This window comes from Sceloporus occidentalis, unplaced genomic scaffold (assembly GCF_023333645.1).
Source record: "Sceloporus occidentalis isolate IW3139 unplaced genomic scaffold, rSceOcc1.0.p SCAF_1, whole genome shotgun sequence".
Classification (NCBI taxonomy): Eukaryota; Metazoa; Chordata; class Lepidosauria; order Squamata; family Phrynosomatidae; genus Sceloporus; species Sceloporus occidentalis.
In genome coordinates this window covers 180338452-180359302 of record NW_028316981.1, presented here as the reverse complement: position 1 = coordinate 180359302, position 20851 = coordinate 180338452, and the positions used below count along the sequence as shown (strand labels likewise).

The window sequence follows — 20851 nt, the reverse complement described above, 5'->3', positions numbered from 1 at the left end:
CATACACAAAAATTTGTTAAGGAAGAATAACAGAAAAACTGCACTACATCTTTTAACTGCTGGCACTAGGACATGTCCCTCTGAAAGCACCCCAAGACCATGAAAAGCCAAATACTGTATACTTTCAGTCCAAATGGTTTTTATGGCTTTTAATCAATGCTAAAACCTTTGAGTATCTAATAAGTTGCTCTTATTAATCAGAAAGACTTGTTTTATTTTTTAAAAAGCATATTTTAATACAAGTACTGTTCATGGAAAAGGCTCACCTCGTAAAAAGGAACACTCCCTAATCTCTTTCACATTCAGGACGCAATACTATGTGTTTCTTGAGTTATTTGATCCAGTAACTAGTTTTTTTCCATATTTTGTGCCAGGGACCAGCACCATTTATGTGCCTATTGACTAATCTGCCCCCCTCGCACCTCCTACCTCCAGAAACTCTCTGCAGACCAGCATTCAATGGCTCACAGATCAACACTAGTCCATGGACTACCGTTTTGGGGCTGAGCAGATGGACCAATATAGCATAGGCTGAGCCCATACTATTCTGACCCTGGTGCTCACCCAGGTCAGTCCCTCCCCAAGTCAGCATGGGGACAGGTGGGTGTTTACACACCCACCCCACCCCACTCCTGGACCCACTCCCTGCTACCAGTGTGTGCTCCTTACCTTTCTGTGCTGTTGCTGGTACTGAAGAGCCCCCTGTTGTAGCATATGATGCAGAAACAGCGCATCTGGATGCACCCATGCAGTGACAGGGAGCTTCTCAGTACAAGTGACAGTGCAGCAAGGTAAAGAGTAGGAGGGCTGAAACTTTGCAGCAACCCAGGGTTCAAACTGACCTTTATTAAAGGCTGCTTACCTCGGGATTGGGCCAAATCCACCAGATCTGTATCCAGTCTGGCAGGATTGGGGACAATCCTTGCTCTAGGGTTTTGGCCTGCATCAGCTGAACCTGACAAGGCAAGGCCGGGGGTGGGGGACATGGGTCTTTTGGTCTGTGCTTTACAGTAGTTCTGATCTAGCTGAGTACTACTCACGGAGGTGGTCCAGTGTCATTCTGCAAGCTATTCGCTGCCAGTCTGTGGTGGGTTTTCACAAAAGAAAACACATGTAGTCAATAGGCAGAGATATGGTGCCAGTCCTAGGCACATTAGATTTTTTAAAACCACACTGCTCTCTAAATAATGCCTTCTGCTATACCACAACACAACACATACCACAATGGATTGTACTACTTGAAACTGGAACACAGGAAAGAGAAAGCAGTAAATTTTTTAAACACTAGGCAGTTAAAAGCTACGGTACCAGCAAATAAGAAACCAGATTAACAAGCAAAGGAGTTGTGCTAGAACCTTGTCTCTTCCTTCTCTGTGGAAATATTTTTATATGAAAAACATTTTTAAAATGCCAGTCTCACCTGACACTGAAATGCATTCTTCCGGCTGAGATGTCTGTCACTCCACATCTGCAGACCAGGTATAAGTTCACATAGGTCAGAGCTGTGGTGTGATCAATCAGGAGCAACTGCTCAGTACACTGTGTGGAGTCTCCAAACACTCCTCAAATGCACAGCAACACTAGATGTTCCTCAGTAGAAAAATCAATGTGTAAAGGACTCTCTGGTGAGACAAAACTGAATAATCAGTGCAACACCAAGAGTGCATAAGACGAATCAGTAACAAAACAGTGGTTTATGATCAATCATAAGCATGAGTTTGATACACACACATATCATTCCTCTGAAGCAATTCATTACATCGTCTGCTGAAATTAATTCACAAGCACCCCTTTTGTGTATTCCCTTCAACAGAAAGGCCCCAACATGAGTTGTGTAAGTAGAGCTGTAGCAGTTGCAACTTCCATCACTGTAGGTGTGTGATGGGAAAAGGCAAAAGGCCTTTTTCTACAGAACTACTAAAGAAATGAAGTTACCAATACATCCTGTATTGAATTTTGCTATAAGTGATCCAAACATCATCCTTTAGTAATGGATTTTATGTACAACTCTGTGGATAAATCCCAAGATCTCAGAGCCAGCTATAATCTATAAGGAAATCACGTCAGCCAGCAGTATGATCTCTCTCTCTTCTTACCCACGAAGCGACACATTACTGTGAGAAGAGGGATAAATGCCCTTTACTGTAAAGCAACATATGCAAGGAACTTACTCCCAAAAGATTTAAATACACTACTTGTATCAAACATTGATTACAATGGAGACTGCACATGAGAAATCAGAAGACTAGGATTGGGAAAGGCAGCTAAGAAAGAAATAGACAAGATCCTAAACTGCGAAAACTTAACACTGGGCCCGAACAGACAGGCCAAAATAAAGCTGCTTCTAGTTACTTTGGAGGTATGCTGTTTAAATGCTGCATGCATCCTAAGAGTCCGGAAGCCGTGCCAAAGCCACGCTCCAGTCCTAAGGACTGGAATGTGGCTTTGGTGCAGATTCTGGCCTCTTAAGATGCATGTGTCATTTAAATAGCATACCTCCAAAGTGATCCAAAGAAGCTTTATTTTGGCCTGTCTGTTCAGGCCCATTGAATACTAAAATTTGGATTGTCCAAACCATCGTGTTCCCTATTATCATATATGGATGTGAGAGCTGGACAGTGAAGAAAACCGACAGAAAGAAAATCAACTAATCTGAGATGTGATACTGGAGAAGAGTGCTACAGATGGCCAAAAAAGACAAACAAATGAGTCCTAAAACAGATCAAGCCCAAACTCTTAGTGGAAGGCAGAATAAATAAACTGAGGCTGTTGTACTTTGGCCACATTATGAGAAAGCATGACTCATCAGAAAAGACAATGATGCTGAGGAAAGTGAAGAGCAGTAGAAAGAGAGGAAGACTGTAGGCCAGATGGTTAGATTCAGTCAGAAAGTCCATGGGCCTGAGCCTGCAGGACCTGAGCAGACAGGTCAAAGATAGGGAGTCTTGGAGATTTCTCATTCACAGGGTCACCATGAGTCAAGATCAATTCAAGGGAAGATAACGATTTCTCTTCCTTCAAATTCCACCTCAGAACCCTCTTCTTCTATTTGTCCTGTGCTGTTGTTATTTGCTGTCAATTCAACTTTGACTTATGTTGATTCTGTGAATGAGAGACCATCATGTCATCAGTTGCCCTGCTCAGGTCTTGCAAAGTTAGGGCCATGGCTTCCTTGATTGCATCATTCCACCTGTAATTCATTGCATCAATCTCCCTCTTCTCCTATTACCTATTATTACTCCTTAATCTTTGTTCCTAATTGTAAATAAGTTTTAAATATGTGTAAGACCATTTGCCCATCTCTCTCCTTATGTACCCACTTCTCCCCGTTTGTTCTCACAGGGTTCTGTTTTAAACTCCTTTGGGGCAAGGAAACTTGTCTCTTTTTGGTCTATGTACAGACTGTGCTGTATAAACTATTAAATTTATTGATCACAACTTTTAAAAATCACAGGGGACATATCTTTTCATGGTTCTACCATGTTCAAAATTCAGTTTTTTAAAAAGGTAACCCTAGAGTGAAATGCAGAGCCAATATCTATGGTGCTATTTGGTGTTTTTCAAGAGTGCAGGGGGGAATTGTATAAAGAACCATAAACCACCTTCGAGGACAGCAACTAGCAACCTACAGGTGACAAATGTGTGACTATAGCAACCCATAACCCATAAACAAGAGTGCATTCCTAGCAATAAGTTACTGCCAGCTTGAAGGGTTATATACCTTTTAGTTACTCTGTGAAGTAAAAAGGATGGATCTTTTCAGTTAACCCAAAGGTGCCCATGCCAAATGCCTCCCTGCAGACCTTACTCCCTATATCCAACCTTCGTTCAGCCATTGTTTGCTTTTTCTTTTATTCCAATTATCTACTATACTCAAATAGGATTTTCCTTTCTCAGTGAAGACACAAGATGTATTTTAGGGGGACCGAGGCAGGTCTACAATAGAAAATGACAAGCAACATGAGGACTATGTGGGATGAGAATAAGATTCAAACAATTCAGGGTGTGATCATCGTGGGGAATCTCATCCAGTGTGCCCTACCATGTTGAAATAACAATTTGAGAAGTTGAACACAAGTTCAAACTCCTCATACAATGACCAAACGCTTTCAGCTTGACCTTGTTGTTGTTGTTGTGTACTTTCTGGCTTATGGTGACCCTAAGGCGAAACTATCCCCGGGTTTTCTTGGCAAGGTTTGTTCAGAGGGGGTTTGCCATTGCCGTCCTCTGAGGCTGAGAGAGTATGACTTGCTCAAGACCATCCAGTGGGTTTTTGTGGCTGAGTGGGGATTCGAACCCTGGGCTGCATCCACACTATAGGAATAATCCAGTTTGACACTACTTTAACTGCCATGGGTCAATGCTATGGAATTCCAGGAGTTGTCATTTGTTGTGGCACCAGAGCTCTCTGGCAGAAGCGGCTAAACATCTCACAAAACTGCAATTCCCAGAATTCCAAAGTATTGACTCATGGTAGTTAAAGTGGTGTCAAACTGTATTATTTCTTCTGTGCAGATGCTGCCCTGGTCTCCAGAGTCAAAATTCCAAAACACACTGTAGAAATAATGTAGTCTGAGACCGCTTTAACTGCCCTGGTTCAATGTTAGGGAATTCTAGGAAATTGTAGTTTTGTGAGGCATTGAGCCTCTTCTGTCAGACAGCTCTGGTGTCACGATAAACTACAATTCCCAGGATTCCCTAGCATTGAGCCAAGGCAGTCAAAGCGGTCTCAAAATGGATTATTTCTGCAGTGTGTCTTGGACCACAGACAGTCCAAATGTTCAAACCACTGCACCATCCCAACCTACCTGACAGGAATGCTGAGAGGGATAAAATACTGTGGAACCACTGAGTTACTTAGGAAACATTGCCTTATTGAGCCTTAACCCAATTCCAATATATCAGTGGTTCCCCCAAACTGTGCCCCTGAAGAGATTTTGGACTTTAGCTCCCATAAGCCTCAGCCATGTGTGGATCAATAGCCTGGGATTCTGGGAGCTGGAGTCCAAAACCCCTTGAAGAGCACAGTTTGGGGACCATTGATATATAATAGTACCCCAAACTGTTCCTTTTAAGAGATTTTGGACTTCATCTCCCAGAAGCCTCAGCCACGTTGGCCAATAGCCTAGGATTCTGGGAGCTGGAGTCCAAACCCCCCTTAAAAAGAGCACAGTTTGGGGACCACTGAAATTAATATCTCATCATTTCCAGCCTCCATTTTAGTTCACTGACCTCTCTCTGTCTCTGCCTCAATCCCTGTCTGAGAATGAACCATCTCCCCTCACTGCTGGCCCTCTACCTGGCCATAACCATTCACCACATTCCCAACAACTCCCTCAGGAGCCCCACTCGACAAAGCAGGCCCTGACTGAGGGGGACGAAGGATGGAGACACAGAGTGGAGGAGGAGGCGCGTGAGGGAAGGGAGGAAGGAAAGAGGCAGGCAGGCGCCCGGCAGGGGGCGCGCGTGTGCTGCTCGCCTCTCAGGCTGTACCAAGCTCCGTCATTCTGAGCTACCCTGGGTTTTTTCGCAGGCGCCTACCAAAGCAGCCTCCCCCGCCCAGCCCAGTCCGAGCCGACTCATCCTCGGCTGTACTATTTGCGCGCAAGGCTTCTTGGGAATTGTAGTGCAGCGTTTCCCTTTTCGTGTGAGGAGGAGGAGGCATTGCGGGGATGGCGGGGTCGGCTTCCGCCATTTTGTCTTTCTGGCCCAATGGGAAAAGGGCGGGTTTTGTGGCATATAATGTAATGTATTCACAGCACCAAGGAAATAAAACACCCAAGATTATCTATACCTATTATACATATATATATATATATATATATATACACCTTTGAATTCTACCATATATATATATATATATATATAAATATATATATATATATAATCTATATAGAATTCTACCATATATCTATATCTATATAATATCTATGTACAAAGGATTCTAGTACATGTGTGTGTGTGCGTATATATATATATATATATACACGCATATACACATAGGATTCTAGTACATGAATATATATATATTATATCTATATAGAAATATAGAATTATATAGATATGACAGATACATATGGTAGATATATATATATATATATAATTCTACCATGTATCGATATATGTATATTATATATCTATATATAGATATATCTATATGTATATATGTATATGGCCGTTTTAGTCAATGCGCTTGTAGAAAGCGTGGGATGAGTCTTTCCTGAATCTTCGTTTGTGAAGTAAAGCCAGAGAGATATATAGAATTCCACCATATATATATATACACATATATAAAATCTATATAGAAATATAGAATTATATAGATTATATAGATATGACAGATAGAAACGGTAGAATTCTACCATGTATCTATATATCTGTATTATATCTATCTATATATATAGAATTCTACCATGTATGTGGGTGTGTGTGTATATATATATTATAATATGTCTATATAGAAATATAAAATTATATAGATATGACAGACAGATAGATATGGTAGAATTATATATGTATCTATATATTATATATCTCTATATATAGAATTCTACCATATATATATATATATATATGATAGATATGGTAGAATTCTATATAGATCGATATACAGTGGTACCCCGGGTTACGAAATTAATTCGTTCCGCCGCCGCTTTCGTAACCCGGAAACTTTCGCTAGCCGAAATGCCCTTAGGCGCTAATAGCGAAAGCCGCAATTCCGTGTGAAATCGCGCCGAAAAGCACCAAATTTTTTTTCGTAACCCGAAATAACCTTCGTAACCCGGAAAAATGTTTTTAAATGGATTTTTTTCGTAACCCGGAAATTTCGTAAGGCGGCGCATTCGTATCCCGGGGTACCACTGTATTATATTTCTTGGCGAGTCTTGTTCAGAGGTGGCTTGCCATAGCCTTCCTCTGAGGCTGTGAGCATGAGACTTGCCCAGTGGGTTTCATGGATGAGTGGCAAATCAAACTTTGTTTTCCAGAGTTGTACTTCCAACACTACTTTCCCAATTAATTTTGCAATGTGTCCAAATTACAGTAACTGTTGGGTTCATCTACACTATAGGAATAATGTAGATCGACACTGCTTTAAGTGCTTTAAGCTCCATGTCATCCTATGAAATCCAGGAATCTGTAGTTTTCACAAAGCCTTTAGCCTTACCTGCCAAGGAGTGCTGGGTGCCTCACAATACTACAAATCCCAGGATTCTGTACCATGGAGCCATGTGTCGCGGCAAAGAGACACAGAGACAGGAATGGGGGTGCAAAACTTCTTAGCTGGCCAGGTCTTGGCCAGCCCCTTTTATTCACATCAGGGTTACATTAGGTTTACATTATCTCATAGTACATCAGAAGGCAATTTGCGGAATTAGGGACCAATGTGTGTTCAGGAGAATTCTAATTAGCAAAGGGAACAGGATGTGTACACTGTCTCAGCCGAATCAACATGGGCTTATCCAATTATGGATAAAGCATTGTCAACCAGAAGGTGAGTCATGACCTCGTGGTTTGCCAGCGAGGCTATCACATCCTATTCTCGGTAGACATTGCTATCCTGGGAGGGGGTGCACCCCCTGGGCTTTCCAGGGGATGCCACAGCCATGACAGTTAAAGTGGTGTCAAACTGCATTTCTACATTGCAGATCAATTATCCCCAAATTTTGGTCCTCCAGTGTTGTAGCTCCCAGAATCCCTGAATGTTAGGCAACTTGGCTGGGACTTCTGGGAGGTGAAATCCCAAATACGGAAGAGCAAGATGCAACCTATTATCACTATAATATCCTTATTGTGGGAGAAGGGCTGTGGCTGAGAAACTCAGGGGTCATTCACACTACAGTTTATACCGAATCACACACCAGATTAAAAGTGGGTAGTTCCTACTGGCACCAGTATTTCCACACCTGGATCGGGGTTTTGCACACCCGATCCGGGTCAAATCCCTCTTAGCTCGGGTTTTCCGAAAGTGGGTTTTTTCCTGTTTCTTTTTGGAAAAACTGTTCCTTCAGTATCTAGTGAAATGTATTAGGTAGAGTTATAAAGTTGATCCGTAGTATCAGAGCAATTGATTAGGGAATAGAGGGCCATTAAATGGCGTGAAGTGAATAAGGGGGGAAAAATAAGAGTATGGGCTGCAGGTAGAAAAACCTATTCCAGACATTGGGCTCCTTTCACACTAACATTTATAGTGCTTTGATCCTACTTTAACTGCCATTGCAACATTTTACAGAATCCTGGGATTGGCACTTTAAGGAGGTACTAAAGGAGTTTAAAATACCACTCCCAAAAACTGCCAGTTCCAGGATTTCAGATGTTGACATGAAATAAAATTGGGATCAAAGTAGTATAATTAGTAATGCGAATGGGCCCCAGGTCTACTCCCTGGGAAACTACAGAAAAGTAAACCCACCACTGCACTTGTAACCCTCCAATACTCGCTGGGGTTAGGGGCACTGGACCCCCATCAATATGAAACCTGCAAATAACAAAAACATCGTGTTTTTACCTGAGAGGACACCTCTCTAGGAATCTATAGGTCCTCCAGTGCAACTCTGTAGGATGTTGACTATGCAGTCACGCTGGAGGAGCTATTGATTCCTAGAGAAAACGCTTCTCTAGGTATTTGTAGGTCCCACCAATGCGATTCTATGGTCAATAGCTGATGGAGGTTCACCATAGAATTACCCTGGAGGACCTAGTTATTCCTAGAGAAGTGTTCTCTCAGGTTAAAAAAATTAAGTGGATTTTTATTTGTGGGTTTTCCTCTTTCATGGAGGTCCTGCTCCCCTAACCCCAGTGAATTTGAAGAGCCCACTGTACTTTTATATTGTTTTAACGGGTTGGTTTTAAATTGTTTTAAAATTTTGATTGTCATTTTTAAACTAATTTTATCTATTAGCTTCTTTGGGTCCTACTCTGAGAGAAAAGCAGCATATTAAATACATATATACATACATACATACATAAAGTTGAAACAAGTTCTATCAGTTTGGTAGACACAGGGCCAAAGCACACTGTAAAAATAATCCAGTGTGAGACTGCTTTAACTGCCCTGGCTCAGTGCTAGGGAATCCTGGGAACTGTAGTTTATTGTGGCACCATGGCTCTGTGACAGAGAAGACTAAATGCATCATAGTTCCCAGAATTCCCTAGCACTGAGCCAGGGCAGTAAAAGTAGACTCAAACTGGATTATTTCTGCATTGTGTTTTGGCCCACACTGCCCAGAAATGGTAGACCTTTTATCTAAAACAATCAGGACTTTTTAAATACACCAAATAAGCAGATACAAAATAAAACATGTAAAATTTAAAATTCAAGCAATGCAAAAATAATCTGATAGCTGTTGTAATACATGAGTGATAATGTGAAAAGTGAAATAAAAGCCCCACACATCTCCATAAACTTTAAACCTAATCAAGCATAGCCGCTGTCCCTCACACTATGATCTGATCTGCACTGCAGAAATAATCCAATTTGACACTGCTTTAACTGCCATGACTCCATGCTATGGAATTCTGGGTTTTGTAGTTCTGTGAGAGAGTTAACCTCTGTGTGTCACAACAAACTACAAATCTAGATTCCATAGCATTAAACCATGGCAGTTGAAGCGGTATCAAACAGCATTATTTCTGCAGTGCAAGTGTTACTCTCCAAAGACTGGATATTTTCTGGATTCACTGTTTTATATGTGACTTGTAAAATGAAAGAAGATCAAGGGAACATTTCTAAAAGATAATGGGGGGCTTTCCCTAGCAAGTCATGTATAAGGACTGTGATGCCAGAAAAACTCTTAATATCTTTATTTGGGTTCCTTACCTGTTAAGATTTTCCCTTTGTTTTGTTTTTGATGTCTCTTTGGTTGCAGTTGATTACGCCTCTTATGTTTTGCGTTACTACTGTCAAATTCCAGGTTTTGAACATTTTCTATTGTTTTTAAATTTCTAAATGTCACTGCATGTGCCTTTATGGATCAAAGCATGTAGGAAGAAACACAGCCATTGAAAATGCAGGATGCATTGTAGCAATATAGTAATTGTAATGCTCATATACTACTACATAACTCCACCTCTCCCCCCAAAAGGTCATTTGTATATTTTTGGTATTGGAACAGAGTTTTTTGTATTAGAACAAAGTTCTACTGGAACAAAGTTTCATTTTGAAAATGTAGCTATATTCTCAGTATGTCATGCTCATACATTTGCATCCAAGGTGTCCGCCCACTGCAACTAGCAATATTTTTATCATGCCACAGAGTGAGTATAGTTGTTTGGACTATGACTGGAGACAAGCGTTTGAATCCCCACTCAACCATGGAAACCCAGTGGGTGATCTTGGGCAGGTCACACTCTCTCAGCCTCAGAGAAATGCATCTGAGGAAGTAGACTGAAGTCTACGAAAGCTCATGCTGCCAACTTCTTTCAACTTTCTTTCATTAGTCACAAAGGTGCTGCAAGATCATGTAGCCTCAGAGAAAGGCAATGCAAACCTCTTCTGAAGAAATCTTGCCAAGAAAGAAGTTGGCAGAGTGAGCTTATGTAGAGTTAAGTCTACTTCCTTAGATGCATCTCTCTATATACTGATTCTACTGACTAACAGGGTTATACCTTTAAATTCAAGAAAACCCATGACAGATTTGCCTTAGGGTCACCATAAGTTGGAAATGGCTTGAAGGCACACAACAACAGTGCAGACTGTATGAATACAGGACCGTGTCCCTTTATTAACCTTCTAATTTCCTCTTAGAATTAAATTGCAGAAGTTAATTAGACTGCATAGACATGCATGCTTATGAGAGAGCAAATCCCATTTTACTCAGTGGGGCTTCTGTTGAGTAAGGAGATCCAGGATATTGCCAATGTTATTAGAAGACAACATCAGTCTGAATCCTGACAGGGTTTTAAACCATGACGGATTCTGCTAGACTATCCTTGTGTGTCTGTGTCTGTAATTAGCAAAGATGTGATGTCAGTGAGTTGTGTGGGTTTTTTTTCCTTTTCTAATGTATTAGATTTTTACTGTCTGATTCTAAAAACCAATAAAGATTCCTCCTCTAGCTTTTTTTCTACTGCTGGGTGGGATCTTCTAGACTCATAATTTTTATTCTCTCTCATCAGAACATGAGTTGTGTTTGAAGATGGAACTGGGGCTGGAATTTTGGGAGCGTCTTCAATGAGAAATTACCATAGACAAAAAGCAGGCAGGATGAAGAAAGAAGAATGATGCTGCTCAGAGGTTCCAGGAGGACAGAGGCACCAAAATGCACAAGGCAATTTTTGTCATCATACATTAATATTATCTATCCTTCTCAAAGTGTAATAAGACAGATGTACTGGGGGAACCCAGGGTCACAATCTTCCCTTTGCTTCTCACTTCACCCTGATCAACAGCTCTGTACCAGTTCCCCTTTCCAAAGACATCAAAATGATCTGATATGATTGAACTGTCATGAATCAATGTGGCTTTAATGCCTCATTAGCTGTTGCTATATCTGTATTTGTAATCTAGACAACTAAATAACTTAATATTGAGCTGTAAAAGTCCCACTGTCATAGCAATACATAGTGGCAGTAGTACCAGTCTGGGGTTCAGAATCAAGAATATAATGTCATCAGAGAGTGAATTATGGAATTAGGACCAATGAATCTGCCATTCATTCAGTCTGGGAAATTTTGGTTAGTCATACTGGGAAGCCATTCATCACAAGTTCCCCCACCCCCAGCTTGGTTTCTATTTATTAAAAACATTACAACATTCATCATTTACAGATGTAATTTTCTTAAGTACGTCTAACTCATTTATTTGGGGAAAGTACTTAATAAATTATGTATTGCTGTGCTGGATAAAAGGAACACAAAGGGTTCAGTCTTGCAATGTTCAAAATGTTTTTTTTTAAAAGCATGTGAGCATCTAAAGGAGGCCTTCACTCACTATTTAAAGAACCATAGGTAAGTTTTCAGGTGGCCAGAGGGCACATTATTTAGATGAATTTAAGCACCATGTACTCTTTGTTTAGTTTACTTTTAAGAGTACAAATGCTTTTAAAGAATAGGTTCAAGAAGTCAAATATATTTTAAATGCTGTAGATAAAAATCACATTTGAGGAGGTTAGGTTGCATCTGCACTGGAGAAATAATGTAGTTTGACACCTTTTTTTAAACTGCCATGTCTCAATGCTGTGAAATTCTGGGATTTATGGTTTTGTGAGTTATTTATCCTCTGTCAACAGACTACAAGTCCCAAGTTTCCATAGGATGGAGCCATCACAGAGAGGAAAGGCTTCATCCCCACTGCAGAAATAATCCAGTTTAACACCACTTTGAACTGTCATGGCCCAGTGCTATGGACTTCTGGGAAACTGTAGCTTTGTAAACTATTTACACTTATCTGTCAGAGAACTCTCTGACCTGTTTAGACCTGTCAGAGAGTTCTGGTGCCACAGCAAACTACAATCCCCAGGATTTAGCCTTCTGGGTCAGAAGAGAGTTCAAGTGCCAGCACAAACCACAATCCCCAGGATTTAGCCTTCTGTGTCAGAAAAGAGAGTTTAAGTTCCACAACAAACTACACTTCCCAGGATTCCGTAGCATTGAGCCAGGGCAGTTAAAGTGGTGCCAAAGTGAGGGAGGGAGCTAGAGAGCGATCCTTGTCTCGGCGCGCGCTCCCTTTCGCCTGGCGGCCATTTCCCCCTCGCTCTCAGCCAGCCTGGGAGCCCGGCGTCCATCGATGATTCTGCGAGCGATTCCCCGTGGGGCCTTGGCCGGGGATGGCGGCGGCGGCAGTGGCGCCGAGGGAGGAGGCGCGTGGCCTGTTCTGCCGAGCGGTGCAGGCGGTGCTGGGCAGCTGGCCCGTCTTGCAAGTAAGCAGCCTTCTCCGAAAGAGGCCCAGCGGAAGCATGGAGCCAGGGCAGCAGCGAAAGCGCTGCCAAACTGGGATACTTCTGCAGCGGAGAAATAACCCAGTTTGACACCGCTTCAGCTGCCCTGGCTCCATGCTGTAGAATCCTGGGAACGGTTGTTTGTTGTGGCACCAGACCTCTCTCTCTCTGACAGAGAAGGCTCAGTGTCTCTCACAAAACTACGTTTCCCAGCATTCCCTAGCATTGAGCCAGGGCAGTTCAAGTGGTCTTAATTCTAGATTATCTGACTCCACTTTGGAGTGCCATGGCTCAGTGCTATGGACTTCTGGGAAACTGTAGCTCTGTGGGCTGTGTAGAGCTGTCAAGAGGTATCTGGTGCCACAACAAACTACAGTTCCCAGGATTCCACAGCATTGAGCCAAGGCAGTTAAAGTGATGCCAAACTGGATTATTTCTGCAGTGCGGATGCAATCTCTGGTGGCCCTGATGGCTTCTGTAAGGGCGAATAGATACATATTTGTTGCTGTTGTGTCTCTTCAAGTCGTTTTCTGACTTAAGGAGACCCTAAAGGGACTCTTATCATGGGGTTTTTGGCAAGAGTTGTTCAGAGGAGGCTTGCCATATATATATTATGTGATATATAATACACACAAACACACTTCCTTTGTTGTTGTGTGCCTTCAGGTCATTTCTGATCTATGGCAACCCTAAGACAAGTTTCTTAAGAAGGGGCTTGCCTTTGCCATCCTCTGAGGCTGAGAGAATGTGACCTCTGGCCCAAGGTGGGTTTCTATGGCCGAGCTTTACTCTGCAGTTTGATATTGCTTTAACTGCCATTGCTCACTACTAAGGAATTCTGGGATTTGTAAATCTGTGAGATACTTAGCTTTGTCGGGGAGCTCTAGTACCACAGCAAACAACAAACCCCACAATTCCATAAGATAGTGCTGTGACAGGTAAAGCAGCGACAAACATTCTGCTTTGTAGCAGCAGCCTGAATGAGAGAGAAAGAGAAGAAGGCTGGCCCAAGCTGATCCAGTAGACTTCATAGTGAAGTGGGATTTGAACCCCTGTCTCGCCAGTCCTACTCCAGCACTTCAGTCTTGCTGGTTTAAACAGCCAGGTTCAAAAGCAACACTTAACCTTCATGAACAGAGTGCCTTTGAGCACATTCGGAAACTAGGAGCTTTGGGCTTAGCTGTTATGAGTACTGTATGCTGATGATACCCAGCTCTATCCCTACTTTACAACTAATGCCAGAGAGCCTAGAGTAGCACTGAATCATTGTCTGGATGTAGTAAAGGACTGGATGCAAGTGAACAGACTGAGGCTTAATCCAGACACGACAGAAGTGCTGCTGGTCAATAGGAAAAGCAATCTGGGATTGGGATCACAGCCTGTTCTGGATGAGGCTGCACCCCCTCTGAAAGACCAAGTCTGTAGCTTTGGGGTGTTCTTGGACCCAGCATTGCTGTGATAGCCAGGGATGCCTTTGCCCAGCTTTGGCTGGTGTTTCTTGGGAAAGGCAGATTTGGCCACAGCTGTTCATGCCTTACTTACCTCTCAGTTAGACTACTGTAAATGAGCTCTATGTGGGACTGCCCTTGAAAAGTGTTCAGAACCTGTAGCTGTTGCAAAAGGCAGCAGCCAGACTGGTGTCAGGTGTCTATTTTATAGACCAAAACACGCCGGTACTGCAAGAACTACACTGGCTTCCAATTTGCTTCCAAGCTGAATTCAAAGTGCTGGTGTTGACCTACAAAGCTTTAAGTGATTTGGGGTCAAGATATCTGAAGGACTGTCTCTTCTCATATGAGCTTGCCAGAAATTTGAGATCTTCAGAGGAGGCCCCATTGCATGTCCCAACATTTTGTGAAATTAGGTTGGTGGCTACACATAGCCTAGTGGCCCTATCCCTTATAACCTTATGTCAGGCAGCCAAAACAATGAAATATTTTAGCTGGGATTCTAGGACTGACGTTTTAGTCAACTGCTTTTAGGAGTTTTAAAAGACTATTTTAATATGTTTTTAAAATGCTTTATCTTTATATTGTTTTAATTGGTTATTATTTATTCACCCCTTTGTGGGCTGGGGGGTGATGAAGAAATACTTTAAATAAATAATAAATATCAAATACTGAACACTATGTGTAGAAGTCTGTACAGCAACCTGTAACCAAATAACCATCAAACTGTACAGAGTGCAGCTATAACAATAATTTGTATCAACCATTTGTTCTCACAGGGGTGGTACACAAGGAACAAGGAAGATGCCAGCCACAGATGCTGGCGAAATGTCAGGAAGAAGCTCTTCTAGAATATGGCCACATAGCCCGAAAAACCCACAAAAAACTTGCCTTTTGTTGGCTCAGCTTAGCTGTTCCCCTAAAGTAGGGATGGGATTTGTGCTTCCCTCCAGATGTTGTTGGACAGAGAGTTCCAGTAGCTGTAGCCGACATTGCCAGTGGTAAGGAATGCTGTGAGTTTCCCTTCAGCAACATCTGGAGGGCTGCCCAATTCCCACTCTTGCCCTAGAATGTAGGTAGCTGGTAGAAAATTAGATGTCCAATAATATGTACTCTTAGTTACTTCTCTCATGGGTTAGAGCTTTTCATATTAAAAGTCTAGACTGCTGAGAGCAACTTGATAGGTACAGTTGGATGGCATGATTGGAAACAATGGGTATAATCTGATGCAAACCAATTGAGCATAGTGGTACTGCTGAATGTTCATGCATACTCTTGTGCTGCAAATGAGATTTGGAGATGTTTTGGACTCCTATAAACTAATCTCACAGCCAGTGTTGAGGGATCATGGGAGTTGCAAATCAACATCCCAAGGACCCACACATTCCCCATCCTAGCTTTAAAAAACCAGGAACAGGGCTGAAAATGCAGCATTAAAAATGGTAGTAGCAGTGAATTCTTAATTTGCAGTGTGAACTCAGCTTTCTAGGTAATGGTACAAAAATACCTACGAAAAAACTGAAGTGTGGGCGTATCAGTCATTTCCCTCCCCTTGTGCTACAAGCAGTGTTTTTATGTATAGATAGGTTTCTCCTTCAACTTAAGGAGAATAAAAATCTTAAAATGTTCCAGGTGTTGTTAGGAACGTGTTGGCGGTCATGAATGCTAGTCACTATGGACTCACAGACACATAACAGAATTAGCATTTTCCTAATTCAGTTTCTGTAACTGAGCAGAAAAGTGGTGTAAAAAAGTATGTTTTTAAAGCTTTACCTAGGACTGAAAAGGTGTGTTTTGCAGATAGTCAAGGCAACATCACACTAGCACTGCCACCCTTAAAACGTGTCTGTTTTCACACCAGGAAGTGTCAGTTTGTTAACTAGAAGATAGCTTGTTTGCTGCAGAACTCCCAAGTTACTTTTTAATGAATAAGGCCCTGCTTTCTTGTCTTGATGCAGATTGCAGTTGAAAATGGCTTTGGAGGGATGTACAGCCAAGAAAAAGCAGAATGGATGGTGGGGGCTGTGGAGCAATACTTCCAGAGCAATGGTGAGATGGCTAAGCAAGCTAATGTCCTGCTGACTCCATTATCAGACTCTGTACCCTAAAGAATGACATGGTGGGGTGCAAATTAAAATGTGTCACTTATGAGAATCAGAGTCTCATTCTTTTTCTAGGTTTGTCCTTCATATGGCTCAACATGGTGGCTCTCTGATTTGATGTTTTGCTATAGTGGGTCTCCCATGTGAGACTGATCTTGTGGTATCCTGTCTCAGAGGTAGCAACAAGATAGCTATTTAGCACTAGGACTGCTTGTTTAGTGTAGAACTTGGCAGAATTGTCTTGGGAGGGGTCTACAGTGTCTAGAAAGTGGGAGTTGACATATTATGGGTCTGTAAAAACAACTTTTTAAAGTTTTGATTTACTGTATGCTTATCCTAAATTAGGGTCTTTGCTGTCTTGGTGAGACTCATGAGATCCCAAACATCTTTAAATTTCCTAAATTGTAAAAGAGACAAAACAGGCATTGGCTGTAAGGAGTTGGGGGGGGGGGGAGCCATCCTCTTCATTATTATAAGTTTGAAAATTCAAAGCCAAAAGTGTAACCGAATGGATCTACAAGAGAGATCCCTGGTTTAACCTGAAGCACTGAAATCAAGGATTAATGTCATGTATTTTCTGCTCTGTCAAGAGAGTCAAATTTAGTTATAACAGCAGGGAGGCTAGAAGCCAGTAATTACCTCTCTCTTCAGTTCATCAGAGAGTTGAGATTCAGAGAATTAAAGTGGGGCATGGTGTTGTCTGAAGAACTGAATCCATTCTTTTATAGTAGGAGTGTGGAACTCCCATGAACCCATACTATTGGCGATGTTTTATGGGATTGGTAAGTGTTATAAGCAAAAACATAAGGAGAACAACAGATTCTCCACTCCCGTATGATGATAGCTTTGGAGAATTTCTGCCCACTGGCATCTTGGAATTCTTCCTTTACTCTGCAGTATTTGACTCTTATCTTTGTTAATCTTCCTGCAGCTGACCTGGAGCCAGATGAGATAGAGGATTTTCTTGCTGAGTTGATGAACAATGAATTTGACACAATGGTAGAAGATGGGAGTTTGGCTCAGGTATCTCTCTCTTTAGGAATCTCAATTTTCTCTGCCTCCCCTCTCCCTGATGCCTGAATTTTAGGATCTCTTTGTGATACCTCTCATTGAGATGGAGGTGTTCTTGAAGATTATACCAATCATTTTCCAGGGCATATGAAATCAGATCCAGATTTTTGTCTCCTACTGGTTGGCATTTCCCCTGAAGGTGGCACATTGTGGTATCTTAGATTTTCATAGCACTTGGGAAAATCATTGGATGACATCTCCCAGAACCCTGTCCCAGCCAGCAGGGCTATTTATTTTTAATCTGTCTGTGATCAAGCAGCCATCTGCATCACATTTCTGTTTCTTACATCAGTGGTCTGCTCCAAGTTAAGGTGAATGTCATTCATCACTAGTAAGAACCAGAGAGTCTCAAACAGCAGATAAGTTATTTTCCCCCAATCACGGTATCTCACAAAATTTCAGCAACCTCTTGTAGAACCCTAGGGTTCCAGAGAATGCTTATTGAGAAACCCTGGTTAAGACATTTCAGAAGGCCTGAATGCCATCAGCTCCAACCTCCACTCTAAAAAGGACACTTGTCAACATCTCACAGTATGAACCCACAAAATGTATCACATTTTGTGTGACGAGCAGGACACAAGAGCAAGCAAGTGTGCACATTACAAACAGAGCCTCAGAAGTACTGGCTGGATTTGAACTGAAATCATTCATTCCCAGCTCTTTTCCTTCAAACATAACTGGAGCTCATTGTGAAGATATCCATTCACTGACTCTTCTCCAAAAAGAAAATGGGGATAGAGATCTTAACATCATATAAGAAAAAACCAGAGTTTGACAGTGACAGAGATTCAAGCAGGGTAATTAATACTAGTGGCATCACTAGGACTGGTGTTACTTGGTGCAGTAACTCATGGTATCCGTCCCCATTAACCCCCTCCGATACGACACCATACAGTATATTTAGGAAAGTTTTTTGTACGATTTTCACTCATAAATTGTAATTCCTGTGTATCTCTGACTGTAATGACAATAGTTGTGCCATAAACAACTAGCAAAATTAGTATCATACACACAGAGCAAAGTGAAAATTTGGTGTGATGTTTTTAAAGAAAAATTTAAAAGAATAATATTTAAAAAACCCTGAGGCCTTTCCTTTCTCCTCCCACTGAACTTCACCCCATCTCTTCATCAGCGCTCCAGCATTTTAAAGGGACACAGGCAAACATCACAGCCCATTTCTGTCAAAAGGAATATGTTTGGGGAGCAGTGATATTGCACACCCCCTTAGGGTGTCACCTAGTGCACCTTGCACCCTCCTAGTGACACTTCACCTTACTTGTGCACAGGGATGGGTGGGGTATATTCTTTACCCATTAAGTCCTTTGGGATTTAGATGGATTTCAGATTGGGGGTGCTTTTATCATGGCTTCCCATGTATCTTGTTCTCGCTCTTCAACACCATCCTGTTTGGGTCTTTTAACAGGTTTTAACTGCCTTTGATTTTTCCGGCTGACTTGATCACAGTTCCCCATAGGGGAGCGCTATTGCTCTACATGACCACAGAGAAGGCAATGTTTGATCAAGTTGCATAGGGAATCACTCTGACCTGATCCTTCTGATGCATCTCTTCCCCCTGTGGTAGGTGAGCCAGCAACTGTGCCTGTTTTTTAAGCAATGCCAGCACGGGGATGGAGCGGCCGTGCATGATGCCCTTGTCCACCTGGCCCAGAAGCAGCAAGAGGCTAAAATGGTAGCTGCAAAATCTCAGCCAGCTGACCAGAGCAGCAGTGAGGAAGAGGATGAGCAAGAGCCTGAAGAAGAGGTATTGCAAACGGTGTTGTTAAAAACTGAGCCCATTGATCAATCTAGATCCAGATTGCTTGGGGGTGTGCAAGTGTGTTTTCCCTAATGTTTAATTTGCAGCCCTAATTCAGAACCTGATCTCAGTGGGATGACGTGAGGGATAAGAAGGAAACCACAGCTGAATGCCATGACGTATGGACAGACCAGCCTTTGTAATGTAAAACAGCTCTAATGGAGGGAATGTATTCCCTATATTCCTTGTAAACTTGTCAGATGATTTAAAGCTTGTTCTTACTGCATTAGTTTTTAAATAGGCAGTTATGTGTGGAGTCATATTCTTCAGGATAACCCAGTAATCCTTCTCCATCTCCTTCCATCAGAGACCAGATACCATTTGTGGCTGCTATCTTTGGATGCAGCAAGTTAATACTGTGTTGTATCCAAACTATTATCTAAGCCCAGGAACAGACTTCAGTTAGACCCGTTTCCTAGGTAATATTGAGGACCTGCTTCCTTGGTATTTTCAAACAGTGTGATCAAGCATTTTATCAATGCTTTTTAAGACAAGAGACACTTGTAATTGTATGTACTCAATGTCAGTACTTACGAAGAGCTAGTCTAGTCACTTGCCTTGTCTCATCTCTCCCACACCAGGCCATGGAGTGCAGTGCCACTCCCAGCATGAATGGACCAACATCCAGTCCACCTCCCTCTTCAAACTTAGATGTGGACGATGGTTGGACCTTGGTGACGAAGAAAAAGAAATGAGGAAGGCAGTCAAGCGGTGACTGAAGGCTTCCTGTCCAGAATGGTGCCACAGGGTTGTGGCAGGACAAGATGGAACTGTATGTTTCTAAAGATGGATATTTATTTTTTTATGAAGTATGGAGGAGTGTGGTTCAGAAATGTGCAGTACTTTCATTCTGAGAGCTTTGGGATGGAGAGGCTCTCCATGCTACACTGTTTGCGCACCCATGGCTGCTTGTACCTTTGGGTCTCCCTTAGCAGATGCTGTCCTGCAATGGGTAGAATCCTGGCTGAAGGGCATCAGGTCCTTGTGATTTTTGAAGCTGTTTTGCCTTTTCTAAATGGAGATTATCTTCCACCTCAGTTGTCCTCCTGAGGTTTGAAATGGATATTAGTAGCCATATGGATTCTTGGGCAGGGAGTTTTCTCAATGCCTTGCTCACCTTTAGTCTTTGTCTGAAGTACTGCTTTCACAGGGATCATAGGATTCTTTCCATCCTATTTCAACCAGGCCTACTTCTGGAAGAGAAGATCACACCAGCCTCCTCTTCCTTTCCGGGACAATCCCCAGAAGGGCGATTGTATTCTTGTCTTTCTTTTGCTTTGTTTTTTAGGGAAAAAAGAGATGCACATAACAGAAAAACAAAATCCTGTATTTAAAAAAAAATATGGACATTGAAAAACAAAATACAACAATGAATCTAGAAAGTAAAATGGACAATACACAAATCTTGGTTGTGGGGCAGGAATCTTCTGGTCAATAGAAGCTCCCTTCCCCTAACCTCTGTAGTGGCCAGCCACTATACATGAGCAACAATAAAATATTATTTTGGTAAAATTTTGTATATCCCTTAATACTGAGGCT

At 42.0% G+C, this 20851-nt stretch overlaps 2 protein-coding genes across 4 annotated transcripts in view; one reads left to right on the top strand and one right to left on the bottom strand.

The window, feature by feature from the left end:
• Positions 1–5336, bottom strand: part of LOC149322921 (serine/threonine-protein kinase WNK3-like) — a 136313-nt gene extending 130977 nt beyond the window's left edge. Inside the window, exon 1 of one of the 2 annotated variants that reach the window (XM_089484767.1) lies at positions 5300–5336. The gene's annotated coding sequence lies outside the window, so the exon portion shown is untranslated. Of the gene's footprint in view, positions 1–5232 lie in introns of both variants that reach the window. The other variant, XM_089484761.1, reaches the window with a different exon arrangement.
• A 336-nt stretch (positions 5337–5672) lies between these two features.
• LOC149322920 (pre-rRNA-processing protein TSR2 homolog) lies at positions 5673–20824 on the top strand. Of its 2 annotated transcripts, XM_089484746.1 has the most exons (6): positions 5673–5744; positions 11116–11267; positions 16282–16372; positions 17357–17448; positions 19079–19258; positions 19894–20824. In XM_089484746.1, exons 2-6 carry the CDS (start codon positions 11259–11261, stop codon positions 20005–20007), a joined length of 486 nt encoding a protein of 161 aa, XP_089340872.1. In that variant the 5' UTR covers positions 5673–5744; positions 11116–11258; the 3' UTR covers positions 20008–20824. The 2 variants fall into 2 exon arrangements, with proteins under 2 accessions (XP_089340872.1, XP_089340864.1); XM_089484738.1 differs by lacking the exons at positions 5673–5744; positions 11116–11267 and adding an exon at positions 12713–12857.
• Positions 20825–20851: the final 27 nt, after the last annotated feature.

Bases quoted from the DNA above. Each gene is read 5' to 3' on its own strand.
- LOC149322920 (XM_089484738.1), top strand. From the start codon at position 12,765: ATGGCGGCGGCGGCAGTGGCGCCGAGGGAGGAGGCGCGTGGCCTGTTC. The intron at 16,373-17,356 runs GTGAGATGGCTA...ATCTTCCTGCAG, and splicing joins GCAATACTTCCAGAGCAATG to CTGACCTGGAGCCAGATGAG. The intron at 19,259-19,893 runs GTATTGCAAACG...CTCCCACACCAG, and splicing joins AGCAAGAGCCTGAAGAAGAG to GCCATGGAGTGCAGTGCCAC.